Source organism: Sapajus apella, unplaced genomic scaffold, assembly GCF_009761245.1.
Source record: "Sapajus apella isolate SASKATOON/1434 unplaced genomic scaffold, GSC_monkey_1.0 scaffold25, whole genome shotgun sequence".
Classification (NCBI taxonomy): domain Eukaryota; kingdom Metazoa; phylum Chordata; class Mammalia; order Primates; family Cebidae; genus Sapajus; species Sapajus apella.
In genome coordinates, this window is record NW_022436965.1 from 4272328 (window position 1) to 4291912 (window position 19585).

General features: G+C 36.0%; 1 protein-coding gene and 1 long non-coding RNA gene across 2 annotated transcripts in view; both read right to left on the reverse strand.

The window, feature by feature from the left end:
- Positions 1-19585, reverse strand: part of PLA2G4A (phospholipase A2 group IVA) — a 147012-nt gene that overhangs the window by 98792 nt on the left and 28635 nt on the right. The window contains exon 3 of the mRNA XM_032291137.1: positions 5042-5123. Within this exon, the coding sequence (XP_032147028.1) occupies positions 5042-5123 (82 nt within the window). The remainder of the gene's footprint in view (positions 1-5041; positions 5124-19585) is intronic.
- On the reverse strand, positions 8087-8619 carry LOC116559996. The gene is made up of 2 exons (XR_004272728.1): positions 8475-8619; positions 8087-8323 (listed from the first exon to the last, which is right to left on the reverse strand). It is a non-coding gene; the product is annotated as an uncharacterized LOC116559996 (long non-coding RNA).

Consider the following 19585-nt stretch of genomic DNA (forward strand, 5'->3'; position numbering starts at 1 on the left):
AAAAAAAAAAAAAAAAAAAAAAAAAAAGCAGGGTACCTAGAGTGGTGCTGCCTCGGTTCAGATAGAACATAATATCACACAATCAAACATCACACAATCACCAATTAAGCTCAAAGAGAATTACATATTAAACTACTTATGGAAGGTATCTATATGTATGAGGGAAAGACTATATTTGTTAATGTGTGTGTGCATAGTACATTTCATGCATTAATCGTTTAACTTGAAGTGACCACTGTGACTTTTGAAACAATAAAAATATACTCATTCTCATGGCTTGTAATCTGGTATTTTCATGATTTTAGTATAAAATAATTTCAGAATTTAATAATGCAATGGTGGTATTGTTTGTGTTTATTTCTGTCATTCTCATTGATAATGTAACGAGTCATGTAATTAAGCATCCCTTTATAAGAATTTCAAAAACAAACAGTATTAAGGTATTTGTGATTATTTCATTTTAAAAAAGTAAAATCAGCAAAAAACAAAAGTCATAGAATCTTTGTTCCATCATGTATTTTTAAAGTCTGTTCTGCTGAGAAGTCCTATAAATCCCAGGATAAGCAAATATAAAATAGAAGAAATTGCTTAGAGCTTGTCTTTCAAAATGTGGTCTGCAATGTCTGCATCAGTTGTATGTCAGAAATTTGGAATCTACTCCCCAAACCTACAGAATCAAAATCTGCCTTTTGAATAAGTTCCCCAGTGACTCATATGGACATTAAAATTTGAGAAGCACTGTTTGGGGAAGATTAGGTCCAGCCTTAGAACTGCAAATGGCACAACCCTTTAAAAATTAGAAACTTGATCCAAATCTTGCCAGGAGGTTATCAGAAATAGAATATCATTTACCTACAGATACAGACTTTTTGAATATTAAGAGCTTGAGATTATTAAGAAAATCTTAAAGAAGTATATTAAGATATTAATCAATACGATCTTATAAAATTGGCTTAAGTACCATGAGTTCATAATTTTCCCAAGCATGTGTATTTTTACTAGAGTTTAAATGTGGACATTAAATACTGTTGTCACCTGAATACTTAAGTAAAGTTAGATCCACCTGCAATCCTGGAACTGTTCTTAGAAGCTCTAATGTTTATGATGCTTATTCTATAAAGAAAAAGAGTTATGTATCTAAGAAAGGGACCAGACAGGGAAAGAATCCTCAGTGTATACATCCATAATTAGGATAGTTCTAAAACTCTAATATTCTGTGGTATTTTATCATTTAAAAGGCACTACGGCATTTCTTATCTGATCTCATCGCAGGGAGTGAAACGGCTCTAATGATTCTGAATTCCGAGGCCAGCCTCCATTATCAAACAGGATCTGTGTTTTCCCCAACACTTTCTAAAAGAAGCAGAAATTCAGTGAGCTGGCTATTGCATTTGTGTCAGCTATTTCATTTGATTTTAAAATGAGCTTTGCGGCCAGAGCTGTGTGTTCTGTTTCCTACAGGCACAAAGAAAATTCTGTGGCCAATTGAAATACTACGCTCACTGCACCCACTCTGCAAACATATCTTCTGTTAAAAGAAGGAAGGGACAATAGAGAATATAGAGGTTAACACACATTCTCTCAAAATTTAGCACCTAACATGATGCTGACATGTAGCTTGTTATATATCTCATCTACAACTTCCTATAGGTTAGAGCTTAACATACATGCACCCAACATTTAGCATCCAACATCACGCTGACATGTAACTTGTTATATATCATGTCTGCGACAACTTCCTATAAGTTTAAAAGAGTTACATTAATATTGCCTGATTAATGCAAGCTACTTAAGTCAAAGATAAGAATAGAGCAATGATTTTTAGTCAGGTGTAAATGTGAACTTCAGATGGCCTCTTCCTATGAACCGCAAACATAAGAATGCAGGAGTCAGCACTGGAGAACTGGGTGTAAATGCTGTATTTGAGTAATACTGAGATTAGCAACCATGTCTGGGAAGGAACTAGCCGCTGTCTTATTCTTAGCTTGTCAATGCCCTCAAGTGAAAACAAGGCATGAATGAGATGCTGTAAATTAAAATGTCATCTCTGACCCTTCAAAAGACAGTTCACTGGGTGTTGCTGATTTTATTCTGATGTTTTAACAATGAAGAAACATATTTCTAAATGTAGCTAATTAAGGTAGCATGATTTATCAAAGGACAAAATAAAAAACAGATATAACCTTAGTATTATCTTTTTTAAAAGGAGATATGACTATTTTACCAAGAATTAACTATTTGATTTTTGATTTGTCTTGGCACCCTTGAGAAGGCCCTCACATATACACGCAAGGCAGAAAACTCCAATAGTAATCTGTCATTCTTCTTTACCAAGATGTAGAATTTTATGGAACTCTACCTTTTAAATAAATGCAGACACTGTAAACAACAGACGAGGATGTAGTGTTCTGTGATCCTGGTCTTTGCAGATTTTAGGACTTTCAAAAATAGTTCTTATAGTTCTATTCTTGTCAATGTTTAAAGAACTTTTTTATACAAACACCCCAAATTCGGCTACTTGGTAATTTGTATAGATTAAGCTCTCCAAGCGGTATCATCAAAATTCCTCTCAGAAAAGTGAAGGCTAATATCTATGTCTTTTCTCACTAGAATCTCCTACGGCTTCTCAAAAATAAAGTGGTTGGCACTGTATATCATCTATTCACTTTTCCCTAGTAACTTTATCATTAAATTTATGTCTCTAAAACTCCTTCTTTTTCTTTCTGTCTCTTCCTGACTCCTGTAAACTCATTAAGGTGATATAAAGGGTTGGCAAAAACTCCCTCCCCACTAAATATGTAATAATTCAAAAAAATCCTATTACAAATGCCGAATAATAATTCTAACAGAATGCCATAATGCTGTCCTTTCTCAGTGGCCATTTTAAAAAGGAAGCTTCTAAAAATAAGAGTGTAATCTGTGTTACATACACTGTAGGCACCCAAAATCTAAATGTTTCCTGTCCCAGGAGATGAATTAATATCTTATGTTCATTCTTTTAGTAACATTATCAATATCAATTCAAAGAGATTTAAAATAAAACTTTCAGCATTACTTTTCTCCCTATTCTAATTATAATAAACAATCATCGCCAAAGTGCCTGGGCCTACCGTGAAAAGTTGCTGGAAAATCAAATCCACACCAGTTGAAAGAGACTCATGGGGTATAGAATCTGAACTGCTGTTGGACTTATCTTAAGCACAAAAACAGCCATTGTCTCTACACAACAGAACTCTGCACTGATTAAAAAAAAAAAAAAGGTTGCTGCTGCCTTATCTAAGAGATAATAACTGTATTTTTAAAAGTCAAATTAGCTCTGTCTTTTGCATGCCTGACAAGTTACTGACATAGAATTTAGTTGAATTAAGAAGGCTTTTCCAACTCACAGTGTGACCTCTTCAGCGGTAAAACCCATGTCTTTTCTTGAGAGTATGGTGGGTAATAGTCTCTAAATACAGCTTCTAATGAGGCTTCTCTTTCACAGGGGCCTTTCTTTCAGTAAATTCTCATTTAAAATGGTGAAAATGAAAGGAATTATAAAAAGCAAAATAAGAATAACTTCAGAAAAATATTAATAAAGGGGTGATGATGGGTTAAACTGAAGTCTGAGATAAAATTTAGAATGTAAACCTCTGGTTGAGGCTAGTTTTGAAGAAATTGCCATTACTTTCCTCACCTGTCATGAAAACCACGGCTTGGCCAAAACTCTTGCCATTAGCTTCTACCTAACAATCCTCTCCTTGCTTCTGACTTTTACCAACTTCCTGAACTCTCCTCATTCACTGAAGGTATGAGCCTTGAGCTCACATTCTTTCTTTCCTTAGTATCTAACTCCTCCTTCTCTATTGGCATTTTCACTGCCATTTCAACAAGGTGAAGTCCCCCCTATTCTTTGAAAAAAAAAAAAAAAAAAAAAAAAAAAAAAAGAAACAAGGAAAAGTTATTCTCCACATTCCTCTCCAATATATTTAATATACTATAATCAGAACATTTAGAAAAATAAAATTTCAGTTATGTGACTTACTACTTAAGTGCCATCAAATTATTCTCATTGCATTTATGATAAAATCTGAGTCCTACGTCTGTCTTATTAGGACTTACCATCCTAGTCTCATCTGCCCCTCCACCTCCACCTCTGTTATCTATTCACTAGTAATGCTGGGTCTGTTCTAGATCCTCACAAGCATTCTGGCCTTTTTTGCCTTGGACCATGCTGTCTTCTCTGCCTGGGACTTCTTGCTCTCGTCACCAAGATACTTTTCCTTTAGGTACCAGTTTACATGTCATTTGGCCTGGGAACCCTACCTTGTTTCCTAGTCGATATGTTGCAATCTCTGTTCTTTTTCCAAAAAGACTGGTTTTGAGATTTAAATAATCCATTCCCATATCAACAATCTAAGACCTTAACAAATCTAAGGCGTTCTTAAATCTAAGATGTTATCAAATTCATTGCCATAATATTTCTTTGTATCCATTATTCTTGTTATTCCCACCTGCATGAATTCCAACCATTTAAATAATAAGATTCCACAAGGAAAACAGCCTTTTTTAAAACCATGGAGAAACATACTGTCAACAAGTTAATTCAGCATTATTTGCAGGCTGTGGTTGGCATCATTTCAGCCTGTCCTGTAACAATTTCTGTGGCTATTCCATACAAAATAAATATACTCAAAGGCATAAGAACTAGAGAAAAACTACATTTTAATAATTCTAAATGCATAATACCTCACAGAGGCAGCTTGTTTAAAGTCTTTACTAAGTACTCTTTTTAGACAGAATTTTAAAAATTTTCTTTGAATTCCCAAGATGTGTATGTCACAAGAAAATCATTTGGTCTGACTCCAAGTGATCTCAGCTAATTTAAGACCCAGGCAAAACGTTATTCTGACAGATAGCATCAGAGAACTACTAAAAATCTTATTCAAAGATCTAAGCAAACATAACCACACTTGAAGAAGGCAGAACCTCTGATTTGTCAAGCAATTAAAGAGTGAACCATAGTTACACGTTTGACAGCAAAGCAAATATGGGAACTTACGCATGTCACCAAAGGCCCCCTTTGTCACTTTGGTTGCATGTAACACCACTACCGTAAACTTGTGGGAATACTGGTGTTCCACCTGGAAATAAAATGACAGTAAATTTAAAATAAGCTTCCAATATAGAATCTCATTTTTTCCTTGAGACTAATTAAAAATATTCTACTTAAAAACAAGTAGCATGCATACCAGAAACATTCTTTGATCCTAAGGCTGCTCCTTTTTTGAGTCTACTCTCTCATCACGGAATCTTTGAGAAGTTTAGACTGTGCCTTAAAATGTCGCTACAGCCTGACTACAAGCACTTCTTTGCAGTCCGGTTTACCAAGCACTCGGTAAAAAATGTAAAGCAGGACTGCAGGTAATCTAGGAGCACAATCAGGCTTTGTACTTCTTGACTAGGAAGCCCTGGCTTTTAAAGGTGAACTCAGAGCAAGATGTGTGAGGTTTGTTTGTTGTTGTTGCTGTTCACTGAAGCAATCACGCAAAAGACTTTTTCTGCATGACAATTCCAGGACAGCTTTCAAAACCCTATGGACCCAAGGCCATAACCAGCAAACTAACTGCACTAATTTTAATGCATTTGTTAGAAATTACATGCAAGAATATTAAAATTTGCTATCTGCCTAATAGCTTGCATAAACATAAGAAATATTAACAGGTAGAGAACTTCATTAGACACTTTACCTAAATGGAAAGCAGTAATCAAACAATCCTCACTAAAGCAGAATGAGGAAGTGGGAACTCACATAATTCTTGGAGCAGCTGAAAACTTTACAAAGTCTTTATCTAAAACGGAAGCATTTCTTGTTTTAATCTTAAGAGAAGAGAGATCCCAGATGGCTGATCACTAGCAGCTTGGGATGGTAGCTCCCAGTGAAGGCGCAAAGAACGAGAGGACGCCACACTTTCAGACGAATTTTTGTTGCTCACGGACCAGGAGATTCCCAGCGGAGGAGCCCCACACGTTGCCAGCACGACTCTCGTTGCCAGCGTGGCGGTCAGCGCCTCGATGCGGCAGTTCTTGGTGCAGAGTCAGAAAAGCACCAGGAATCTTAACGCCGCTTTTTTATACGGCGCAATGGGTTGCTCAGATTCCGGCGCTGGGAATCAACAAGTTGGACGTTCACTCAGAAACCTAATTAGAAAGTTAGTAATTACAAAGACTACAGATGGATAAATTTATAACGAAGGGAAGAAACCAGTCTAAAAAGGCTGAGAATACCCAAAATCAGAATGCCTCTTCCTCTACAGGGGATCACAGTTCCTCATCAACAACAGAACAAGGCCTGATGGAGAACAAGTGTGTTCCATTAACAGAAGTAGGCTTCAGAAGGTGGATGATAAGAAACTTCTGTGAGTTAAAAGAACTTCTAACCCAATGCAAAGAAACTAAGAACTTTGAAAAAAGATTCGACGAAATGCTAACGAGAATAGACAATTTAGAGAGGAATGTAAGTGAATTAATGAGCTGAAAAATACAACACGAGAACTTCGCGAAGTACGCACAAGTTTTAACAGCTGAATTGATAGAGCAGCAGAAAGGATATCAGAGGTCGAAGACCAATTTAATGAAATGAAAGGAGAAGACAAGATCAGAGAAAAAAGGATAAAAAGGAATGAGCAAAATCTCCAAGAAATATGGGACTATGTGAAAAGACCTAATCTACGTTTGATAGGTGTACCTGAATGTGACGAAGAGAATGAATCCAAGCTGGGAAATACTCTTCAGAATATTATTCAGGAAAACTTTCCCAACCTAGCAAGGCAGGACAATATTCAACTCCAGGTAATACAGAGGACACCACAAAGATATTCCTCAAGAAGACCAGCCTCAAGGAACATAATCGTCAGATTCACCAGGGTTGAAATGAAGGAGAAAATACGAAGGGCAGCCAGAGAGAAAGGTCAGATTACCCACAAAGGGAAGCCCATCAGACTCACAGCAGATCTCTCAGCAGAAACCCTACAAGCCAGAAGAGAGTGGGGGCCAACATTGAACATCCTTAAAGAAAAGAACTTTCAACCCAGAATCACATATCCAGCCAAACTAAGCTTCATAAGCGAAGGAAAAATAAAATCTTTTGTGAACAAGCAAGTACTCAGGGATTTCATCACCACCAGGCCTGCTTTATAAGAGCTTCTGAAAGAACCACTACACATAGAAAGGAACAACCAGTATCAGCCTTTCCAAGATTATACCCAAAAGTAAAGAGGATCAACATAATGAAGAATTTACATCAACTAATGGGCAAAACGGCCAGCAGCACTCAAATGGCAGTATTAAACTCGACTAAATCCCCTAGTCAAAAGACACAGCCAAAACCCATCGGTATGCTGCATCCAGACCCATCTATACACAAAGACTCAAAACAAAGGGATGGAGAAAGATTTACCAACGAAATGGAGAGCAAAAATAAATAAATAAATAAAAAGCAGGAGTTGCAATTCTCGCCTCTGATAAAATAGATTTTAAAGCAGCAAAGATCAAAAGAGGCAAAGGACATTACATAACGGTAAAAGGATCAATGCAACAAGAAGAGCTAACGATCCTAAATATATATGCACCCAATACAGGAACACCCAGATACATAAGACTTATAAAGAGACTTAGACTCCCACACAATAATAGTGGGAGACTTCAGCATCAATATTAGACAGATCAAAGAGACAGAAAATTAACAAGGATATCCAGGACCTGAACTCAGATCCGGAACAAGTAAACTGAGTAAACATTTATAGAACTCTCCACTTTAAATACACAAAATATACACTCTTATCAGCACCACATCACACTTACTTACAGGTTTAAATGAATATTGGTTGGCTGCTTGTTTGTTATTTTCTTCCCTCATTTTTTCCCTGTCTCCATTATTAAGCACAATTATTGGTATAAAAGAGGCTTTCAATACCCATTTTTAGACTGCATTTTAGCCTGGGCAATAAAGCAACACTTCCATTCTCTCTCCCTCTTCCTCTTTCTTCCTCTCCTTCATTCTTTTTTTATTTTTTATTTTTCTTTCTTTTTTCTCAAAAAAAAATAAAATTTTAGGAGAGGTAACTTCCCTTAATTTTAGTAGGCTTGCTTAACTGGCTAAAAAAAGTTCATAATTAGTTAAAAAGAGGCTCAGGTACTGACAATACTGAAAAGTGAGTAGTGACAGTCTAAATGCAAGGAGGCAAAAAAAATTGTCAAAAGTGTAGACAGATTCATAAGGACCAGCAGTAGCATAACATAGGGACAAAAACTAGAAAGCACTCAATAGCGTCTGTAGAAATCACTCCATCAATAGTGTAATGAACATTCCAGTTTATAACACAGCATGAAAGAGGTGAAGACATGGATAATAAGCATACCTTGCTAAAAAGGCAGAGAAGCATAAAAGTCTTTCAAAATGAGGCTTATTCGATTTTATTTTAAACAAGAAATACCTTCAACATCAAAGAGTTCTGAGTAGCCAGTTTTATTGTACATAAATGAAATGATCAATCATAAAAATATTTGGAACTAAATGAAATTGACAATACACTTTGTCAAAATTTGACTGATACACTGAAAGCAGTACTTAGGAAAATTTATAGCACTGAATGCTATATTAAAAAAGAAGAAAGAATAAAATTAATAATCTAAGCTACTACCTAAGTACTAGAAAAAGAAGAGCAAATTGATTCCAAGGTAAGCAATAGAAAAATAGTAAAAATTAGAAGAGAAATCAATAAAATTTGAAACAGGAAATAGAGAAAATCAATGAAACCAAAATTTGGTTCTTTGGAAAAATCAGTAAAATCAATGAGCCATTAGCCATGCTAACTAAGAAAAAAAAGAGAGAAAGAATAAAACTACTAATACCAGAAATGATAAGGGACATTATTACAGATCGCATGGACATTAAAAGGACAACTAGAAATACTACAAACAGCTCTATGTTCACAAATTTGATAATCTAGATGTAATGAACCAATTTTTTAAAAGACAATATCAAAATTTACATAAGAAATAGACAATCTAAATAGGCCCATATCTATTAAAAAATTTAATCAATAATTAATAACCTTACAAAACAGAAAGCACCATGTTCACATGGGTTCACTGTTAAATTCTACCATTTAACAGGAAACTATCAATTCTCTACAATCTCTTCCAGAGGATAAAAGCGGAGGGTATACTTCTTAACTCTTTCTTGGAGGCCACCATTACCCTAATTCCAAAACTAGAAAAAAACATTACAAGAAAAGAAAACTACAGACCAATATTTCTCAAGAACATACATGCTAAAGTTCTCAACAAAATATTAGCAAACCAAGTCTAACAACATATAAAAAGAATTATACACCGGGCCGGGCACAGTGGCTCATGCCTGTAATCCCAACACTTTGGGAGCCCAAGGCGGCTGATCACCTGAGGTCAGGAGTTTGAGACCAGCCTGGCTAAGATGGTGAAACCCTGTCTCTACTAAAAATACAAAAACGTTAGCCAGCCATGGTGGTGTGTGCCTGTAATCCCAGCTACTTGGGAGGCTGAAGCAACATAATCACTTGAACCCGGACGGCAGAGTTTGCAGTGAGAGAGATAGCCCCACTGCACTCCAGCCTGGGTGGCAGAGCAGGACCCTGTCCCTGCCCCCCGCCAAAAAAAAAAAAAAAAAGGAAAGAAAGAAAAGAATTATACACCATGACCAAGTGGGGTTTATTTCAGATATGCAAGGTTCAGCATTCAAGTCTATTAATTTAATCCATCATATCAACCAGCTAAACAAGAAAAACTACATGATCATATCAACAGATTAATAAAAAGCATTTGACAAAATTTAATACCCATTCCTAATTTAGAAAATCTTTTAGCAAGCCAGAAATAGAAGGGAGCTTCATCAACTTGATAAAAGACATCTTCAAATAAACTATAATTAATGTCGTACTTAATGATGACAAAATAGAAGCCTCCTGGAAAAGATCAGGAACAAGGCAAGGAGGTTCCCTGTCATCAACCCTTTTCAACATTGTACTGGAAGCCCTACTTAATGCAATAAGATAAGAAAAGGAAATAAAATGTATATAGATTGAGAATGAAGAAATAAAACTTTGTTCACAGATAACATGAATGTCTATTTAGAAAATCCAATATAATCAATTAAAAAAAAACTTCTTGGAACTAATATGTGAATATAACAAGGTTGTAGAAGATAAGATTAATATACAAAAGTCAAATTGCTTTTCTACATACCAGAAATGAACAAATAGACTTTGAAATTAAAAACACAATAATACTTCTATTAGCACTCCCCAAAATAAAATAGTTATAAATATAACATAGTATGTAAAAGATCTATATGAAGAAGAATACAAAACTCAGATGTAATAAATCAAAGAAAAACTAAATAAATGGAGAGATATTCCATATTCATGGATGGAAAGACTCCATAATGTAAAGATGTCAGTTCTTTCCAAAGTGATCTATAGATTCAACGAAGTCCCAATAAAAATCACAAACTATTCTGTGAAAATGAGAAACTGATTCTAAAATTCATATGAAGAGGCAAAAGACCCCAAAATGGTGAACACAAAATTGAAAGAGAAGAAAAAAGTTAGAGGACTGATGCTATGCAACTTCAAGACTTACTATACAGCTACAGTAACCAAGACAGTGTGGTACTGGCAATAAATAAATAAATAAATCAGGTGAATAGAACAGAATAGAGAAGAACATAAATAAGGTCAACTGATCTTTTACAAAGGAGAAAAGACAACACAATGAAGCAAAGATAGTCTTTTCAACAAATGATGCTGGAACAACTGGACATCCACATGTAATAAGTGAATCTACACAGATTTTAACTGAGCTTGAAATACAATGAGAAAATGCTCTTGAAAATCTAACTTAAAAATTAGCTTTCTCCATTAAAGAAACCCTCTCAATAATAATTATTATACATAATGATGCTCCTCTCCCAAAATCATCTATGCTCTTATTCCATATCTAAGAGCTTCTAAAATTACATGGGTTTTCAAATACCTAGAAACTTCCTTATATCATAAAAATTGAGCAATATTTTAACCCACTAATGAATATTTGCCTTTTGAAGTTGCTGCAAATATATTCGTATATTGTTTCTTAATAACACGTACAGAAAGATTGTTTTTATTACAAGGACTCATTGAATGTAAGCCATAAGTCATACATTCTACTAGACACCAACTGTCATTTAATATTCCCAACAATCCTATAGAATAGGTGTTATTATTTATATTTATAAATGAGTAAAATGAGATTCTGAGAGGCTCAGTAATTTCCCAGTAACTCATAGATAGTAAATGGTGACAGCTGGGCATGGTGGTTCACACCTGTAATCCCATCACTTTGGGTGATGGGATTACAGGTGGATGGATCATGAGGTCAGGAGTTCGAGACCACCCTGACAAACATGGTGAAATTCTGTCTCTGCTAAAAATACAAAAATTAGCTGAGCATGGTGGCACGCATCTGTAATCCCAGCTACTCAGGAGGCTGAGGCAGGAGAATCACTCGAACCCAGGGGGGCGGAGGTTGCAATGAGCTGAGATGGAGCCACTGTACTTCAGCCTGGGCCACAGAGCAAAACTCTGTCTCAAAAAAAAAATCGTAAATGGTGACCTTTTACTACAATTCAGGCTTACTGTCCTAGGTCTGTGCCTATCTCTTTCTACGAGCTTTAAGGATTAATAAGAAAGTATCTATAATAAAGTAAGCACATACTCTTGGAGAAAGATGTTCAGTTTCAATCAGTGATTATCCAAATAGTCTTTTGAGAATCATTTACCATGTTTCCTGGGGCCACTATCACAAGTAATTTCAAACGAGTCCAGACTGAACCAGGTTTCAACTTGGATAGAAGATGTTTGATTATATCTCAGGGGTAGTGCCAGAGGAAATTATATTACTGAATTTGCAACCAGTGTTCTCCAAAGGAAACTAATGACTCAGGATGATGGTGGCTGGTAGTTGGCAGGGAGAGATGTCATTATTTTAATTGAGATGTCAAATCTAAGCTCAATCCACAAATTTAGTCACGAAGTTTAAGCTTTGCCTTCAGGTCTTGGATTACTCTGAGTGTCTTTCTTCATCCATAATAGTTTCCACAGTAAAAACCAAGACCTTTTTCTTTTCAAAATTATAATTTTTTTATTTATTAAGAAAAAAGCTTTTTATTCATTCTGGATCAGTATATTGATATATGTAACAATGATTGGCATTGAAAAAAAGAACCAAATTATATCAAATCAATTTAATGATTTTAAAACGCTACTGATATAAGACATGAACCAAAGAAACAATTATAAAATAATGCTGATGTAGATTCTGCATGCAAATATTGTTTTCTCTATTCAACCTAACTTGGCCTAATTTTTAAAACTAAAAACCATTAGTACGACAAAGACTACGATATGTTATTATAAACTTAGAGATAATCATCATAATTAGGAACAGGCACTTTCTCAGAAATTTTTTTTTTAATGGCTGCATTAATTTCATTAATAAATCATGAGATTTTTTTGGTAAGATACTTATTTTCAGTTTCACTTCCTGGTGTGGAGTTTCATTCTAATATAACTATGAAGCACAGGTGTTTTGCTAATATTCACCAACAGTTTCAAAAAAATAATCAGCATTATCTCTTTATAGTCTAACAACACTATCTAACCTTGCTTTCAAAATTCTCAGTCGTGGGTTGGCTATGTGCAGAAATTATCTTAATGCTCAAAACACCTAATTTGGGACAGAATTGGTTAGCTCTAGAAGACATCGCTAAAAGAAAATCAAAGTCAGAAATATGACTTCAGGTTCTTCTTTCCATGAACAAGAAATTTATCACCTGCACAATAAGTTTATACATTAAGTTTAGCAATATATTTTTTTTTTATTTTATTTATTTTTTTGAGACAGAGTCTCATTCTGTCACCCAGGCTAGAGTGCAGTAGCTCAGATGATCTTCCTATCTCAGCCTCCCAAGTAACTGGGACTACAGGCATGCACCACCACACCTGGCTAATTTTTGTATTTTGTTTTTGTTTTAGTAGAGATGGGATTTTGCCATATTGCTCACGCTAGTCTCAAACTCCTAGGCTCAAGTGATCTGCACATCTCAGCCACCCAAAGTGCTGGGATTACAGGCATGAGCACCACACCTGAGCTATATATGTATATATTTTTAAAAATAAGAGCAAATATAGAGTGCGTTCTTATTGCAGTAAGGAGATTTTAAGTCCTCTTTTAACCATAAGTATAGAGACTAGCATCCAGAATATATATAAGGAACTCAACTCAATAGCAAAATAATAACAATCTGATTTTTAAAACAGGTTAAAGACCTAAATAGACATTTCCCAAAAGAAGACACTCAAATGGCCAACAAGTATATGAAAAAATGCTCAACATCATTTATCCTCAGGGAAATGCAAATCAAAACCATGATGAGATATTCCCTCATTCCAAAGAGAATCGCTATCATAAAGGCCACAAAAATAACAAATGCTGGCATAGATGTAGACAAAGAGAAACATTTAAACACTGTTGGTGGAAAAGTAAATTTGTATAGCCATGTGTAAAACAGTATGAAGTTTCTCCAAAAAAATTAAAAATGATACTACCATATGGTCTAGCAATTCTACTACTGGGTATATATCCAAAGGAAATGAAAATAGTGTGTCGAAAACAAATTTGCAGTCCCACTTAATTGCAACACCATTCACAATAGCCAAGATATGCAATCACCCTAAGTGCCATCAATGGATGACTGGATAAATAAAAGTGGTGCATGTAAACAATGGAGTACTATTCAACCACAAGAAAGAGGGAATCCTGTCATTTGTTCTAACAGGGATGAACCTGGAGGACATTATGTTAAATAGGTATATATTTGCCGCTGGGCATGGCAGCTCACATCACACCTGTAATCCCAGCACTTGGGGAGGCTGAGGAGGATAAATCATTTGAGGTCAGGAGTTCGAGACCAGACTGACCAATATGGTGAAACTCCATCTCTACTAAAAATACAAAAATTAGCCGGGTGTGGTGGTGGGCACCCGTAATCCCAGCTTCTCAGGAGGCTGAGACAGGAGAATGGCTTGAATCTGGGAGACAGAGGTTGTAGTGAGCCAAGATCACACCACTGCCCTCCAGCCTGGACAACAGAGCAAGACTCCATCTCAAAAAAAAAAAAAAAAAAAAAGGTATGTATTGGCACAGAAAGACAAATAGTACAAGATCTACCCATATGTGGAATCTAAAGAAGTTGATGCCATAGAAGTAGAGTAAGATAATGGCTACCAGAGGCTAGGGAAGATAGGAGGGAGGAGAAAATGGGGAGAGAATGGTAAATGGGTAAAATGTTAGGGAGGCGGAGTAAGTACTGGTGCCCTATAGCACAGTAGGCTGACTACGGTTAATAGTAAGGTGATGCACATCTTAAAATAGAAGAGAAGATTTTCAGTGTGCTCACCACAAAGACAGGATAAATGTATGAGGTGATGAATATGCTAAAAATCTTGATTTGATTATTACACTATGTATAATATATTGGAACATGCTACTGTATCCTATAAATATGTACAATTACTATGTGTCAATTAAAAACAGAATTTTAAAAAGTGAAGTATCAGACAAAAAAGGAAAAATATTGCAGGGGCTGCTTTAGCAGTGGCAACCAGCAAAAGAAAATATTAATGATAACAGCTTGGTTCTAAAATTATAATTTATCTGGGTGCAATGGTGCACACCTGTAGTCACAGCTACTTGAAAGTCTCAGAGAGAAGAATCGCTTGAGCCCAGGAGTTTGAGACCAGCCTAGGCAACGTAGCAGACCCTGTCTTTAAAAAAGAAAATGGTAAAATATTTATTTAATGATATGTTCACCATGAATTTGTAGTGACTATAATATCCTTAAAACACTTAAACAAAACAATCGCTCAAATATCTGGCACCTAAATTGTAAGTGCAATATAGATTCTAGTCCAATGGTAACTAAATAGCTATAGCATCACACACACACACAAATTGAACATCAGCCTTTTGCTACCTCAATACTTATGATGAAATCTACACTCTCCTGTAGCATCGGTGATTGAGTGGACTGTGAAGGACAGCTGCACCTCCCGCTTTCTGGATGAGCTCATTAGAATACATGAAGTAGCATGTGCAGTTGAAAAGTTTTTCCCACACATCCTTGGCACTTTGGGGCATTCATATTTATTCGGTTTAGACTTACTGCCCTAGATGATCATGTTCATTCAGATCTAAGATGTCTTTGCACAGATGGTTTTCAAATGTGAACTTTAAGGCCAACAAATCCAATACACTTGAAAATCTGGATCTGCCAACAAATGCTATTTTAGATATTTTAACCCTATTTTAAGGAATTTCTTAAAAACCTCCTCCCTGACTTACTTGTTCTGTTCATTAAGCAACAAATAAAAGGTTCAGGCCAGGTGGGGTGGCTCATGCCTGTAATCCCAGCATTTTGCGAGGCTGAGGAGGGCGGATCACTTAAGGTCAAAAGTTCCAGACCAGCCTGTCCAACATGATGAAACCCCAACTCCATTAAAAATACAAAAAATTAGCCAGGCGTAGTAGTGCATGCCTATAATCCCAGCTACTCAGGAGGCTGAAGCAGGACAATCACTTGAACCCGGGAGGTGGAGGTTACAGTGAGCAGAGATCATGCCACTGCACTCCAGCCTGGGTGACAGAGTGAGACCCTGTCTCCAAAAAAAAAAAAAGTTCATAACTGAAAGACACAGACTTACTTGGTATATTCTCAGGAGTTTTAGGTTAAAAAAAAAAAAAAGACACAGACAGAAGGGCATTTACAATAAAATTTTCTGTTTTCTGTCTTTGTTTCCTCAAATATATAAAATGGCAATCAGAAAAGCAACTTCATATGACTTTTCTGAGAATGAAATGACTATATATAAAAAGAATTAAAAACAGAAAAGTAAAATTTCAATATTTTTATTATTTCTACACCCTTGTTAATAACATATTACATTGGTATATAATTATATATAAATAAAATATATTATTTTACTTAATATTATACACTAAGCAAAATTATAAAGTAGGTAAAATGAGGTTTTCTTACTCTCAGCATATAGCCTTCGATGGGAAGAAGGCTTCCTTTACCTATCTCATGTCACTGAGCAGTGAAGATCCATATTCTGGATGTAGAAAAAAACTGTCATATGGTGAAGAACCAACAGTCCGGCCAGTAACACAGGATTTTCTCAAGGGTTCCCTGGCACAAATCCAGACTCCAACATTAGAATTGCACATAGGACAATATTGAATGTCAAGTTTAGGGGATAAATTTAGCATGTGTGGAAATCCTTTAAAATAGGATGATTATCCATCTTTTTGGGATTGTCTGGAGGCACTACTGACTGTGAAAGAAGTAATTAGGGAATTCCACCTACGATAACAGCAGGGTAAGTAATCAAGGTGACCACTGCCCACTCAAAATAACTATAAACTGGATAATGTTTTAATAAATAAACACTTGTCTAAAAGTAGGAAAGAACTAACTAGATAGGAAAGCATTAACTACCAGGACAGAGAGCAAAGATTTAAAAGAGCACAAAAAACCAGGGAGGTGAGCTCAGTGTTACCACGGTGGCATTTCCTGATCCAGAAGAGGACAGGACTGAGAGACTGTGCAGCCTTGAGAGATTCATGAGCGTTCTAGGTGTAAGGATCCTGGTAATCCACACTCCTGTTTCAGATTAAAATCTCCATAGTCCATGACATAGGAATAACTATGAACATCTCTTCCATGTACTGGCAACCCATTTCAGTGTAATCTAAGCTGCCCAGAAAACAACCCATCTGGGATTACGTTTGTCCCAACCTGCTAGTTTCCCCAGGGGCCTGATGGAAGTAAATAAGTTATCTCCAAAAGATTACTTCTATTTTTCACCACAATGTTCAACACAAAATCAGAGATAACTGGGAATATAAGGAGGCATGACACCAAGACTGCAAACCAGCGTAATTAATCAACCGCCACAGAAACAAACGCATCCATTCATCAGCTACACTATACTTACGATGTTCAGGGAAAATAAAGTCAAATTGAAATACAACTCTATGGAACTGGAAGTATTTAAAAAATGGCTAAGAAGATTTTAAAAAGAGCCAAAAAGAAATTTGAGAACTGAAAGATAAACCTGGTGACCTTCTAGGGATTTCTGATCTATGCTGTGTGGTAAAGAAGCAGAAACATGGACATTACTTTAAATTAGTGCACAGTTGCCTCCTAAGAGAGGCTTGTGGCAGGGCAGGGCTGATATCCAGGAAAAGTAAGAAGTTTCTCATTAATGGTGATGATTAATTTTACACATCAATTCCAGTAGGCCATGTGGCATCCAGATTAAACACTGTTTCTAGGTATGTCTGTAAGGGTATTTCTAAATGACGTTAGCATTTGAATCAGTGAGCTCAGTAAAGTAGATTGCCCTCCTAGATGCAGATGGGCCTCACCCAATCTGCTGAGAGCCCTAACAGGACAGAGGTGGAGGAAGGAAGACGTCACCCCCTTTATTCTCCCCTCACTGCTGGAGCTGAGACGTCTCCTTGCATCTTATCCTGCCCTCAGACTGGGATTTACGTTTTCAGCTCCCCTGATTCTCAGATCTTCAGACTAAGACCAAAATACAGCCGAACTTCACAGCATTTTCAGCTTGAGATAGCAGATCATAGGACTGCTCAGCCTCCATAATTGTGTGAGCCAATAATTAATCAATTAGCAGTAATCAATGTCTCATAATAAATCAATAAATTAATCAATATCTCCTATTTGTCATAAATACCTCATAATTAAAAAATTAATTAATATCTCCTATTGGCCCTGTTTCTCTAGAGAACCCTAATACACTAGCTTTCTTCTTCCTCATTTTTCTAGATATGGTGAGTTCTCAAAAAATTCTATTTGCCTAAAAACTCATTATTAAGTCATTTACAGTCCTCTGCTTTTGTAATTATAGTTTCATCACTTTTATATTTTTTATTTTCCAGTAGCAGCCTCTCACCTTCTAACTTTTCTAAAAATATCTTATTATTTCAAAGGAATAATTTTGTGCACATAACACTTTACTATTAATAAAGCTCCGTGAAGCAGACACAGCAGGTCCTATTTATACCCTGTTTTCCAGATGAGGCAGGTAAAAGTCAGAGTCTACGTGTTCATGAGCATATAACTGGGAAGACCAGAACTGCCAACAGAACACTAGTTCTTTGATTACCTATTCCAGTGGTGGTTTTCTTTCCTGTATTACTGTAATAATCTGAATAATAGCTTTCTACATTTTTGGTAAAATTTCTAGTCATCCTACAATGGTATTTTTTAAAAGCCCTTGTATTTTGGTATGCAACCATGCTGTCATATCCATGTGGTTGACCGTCCCTAATGTGAAGACAACCTTAGTTTCTGTGGGATATGGGGCAGTGCCCCTCCATTGTTAATAGGTGATAGAAAGAGGTATGAATTTTTTCACTTCAGGGAGATGACTTATCTATTCAGAGTAAAAAGACAGAAAATGTTATAAATATTTTATATTTGATCTCTTGTAAAATTGATGGCTCTTGGTCAAAAAAAAAATCTTCAATAAATTCTGAAGACACAAAAATCCTTAAGGTTGGAAGGCACCTCATAATGATTCTAGACATATGAGAACTAAATTCTCTTATATATGTGTCGCTCTATTTTCCTAGCAGCTTCTTAACATCCGAGCACCATCGGAAGCCAGAGAGCTTGCTGGCTGCAAATTGCTGCATCAGCCTACAGGATTCTCCAACATGTCCCTGCATCACAGGAGCAGTGAAAATGAGCCCAGTCTTCTGGCCTTGAGGCAGCCAAAACTGTATTAGCCTGTTTGGCACCAAGAGCTCATTACTATTAATAGTAAGCTGGCTTGATTCACTCCAACTTTCCATTTTACTAATATCACTCAGTGTTGAGTGTGCTTCCTCACTTACATATTTTGAAAAATATCTTTCTGTGAAAACCTGAGCAGGAAATTTTGTTTTTAAAACAATTTACACACATACACACACACACGCGTGTGTATGTGTGTGCGCACCCACAGTTGGTTTTTTTTCATATACACACAGCAAGAATAAGAAGAATGAAGAAAACTGTAAAGCTCACAGATCAAGAGATCATTTAAAAGGGCTAGAACTTGGCTTCACACCCAAGAGATCAGTTAAAAGGGCTAGAACTTGGCTTCACACCCAAGAGATCATTTAAAAGGGCCATAAATTAGAATACTAGTTGATGTCTAAGCCTCATGTTGGAGAAAGGAAACATGTGATACCAATATGTGGGGTTTTTTTTTTTCATGTTTTGTAAAATGGCATAATATAATATTACTACATTGGTAATTATTATAGTCTAAATCTGTTGCTATAGTTAACAGAATTTTCAAGAAAAGGTAGCAGTGCTGGACCTCAGATGTCTGGATACAGTTTGTGTTTTAAATATACTCTGCCATGGTAAAAGAAGAAACTGAATGGCCGGCTC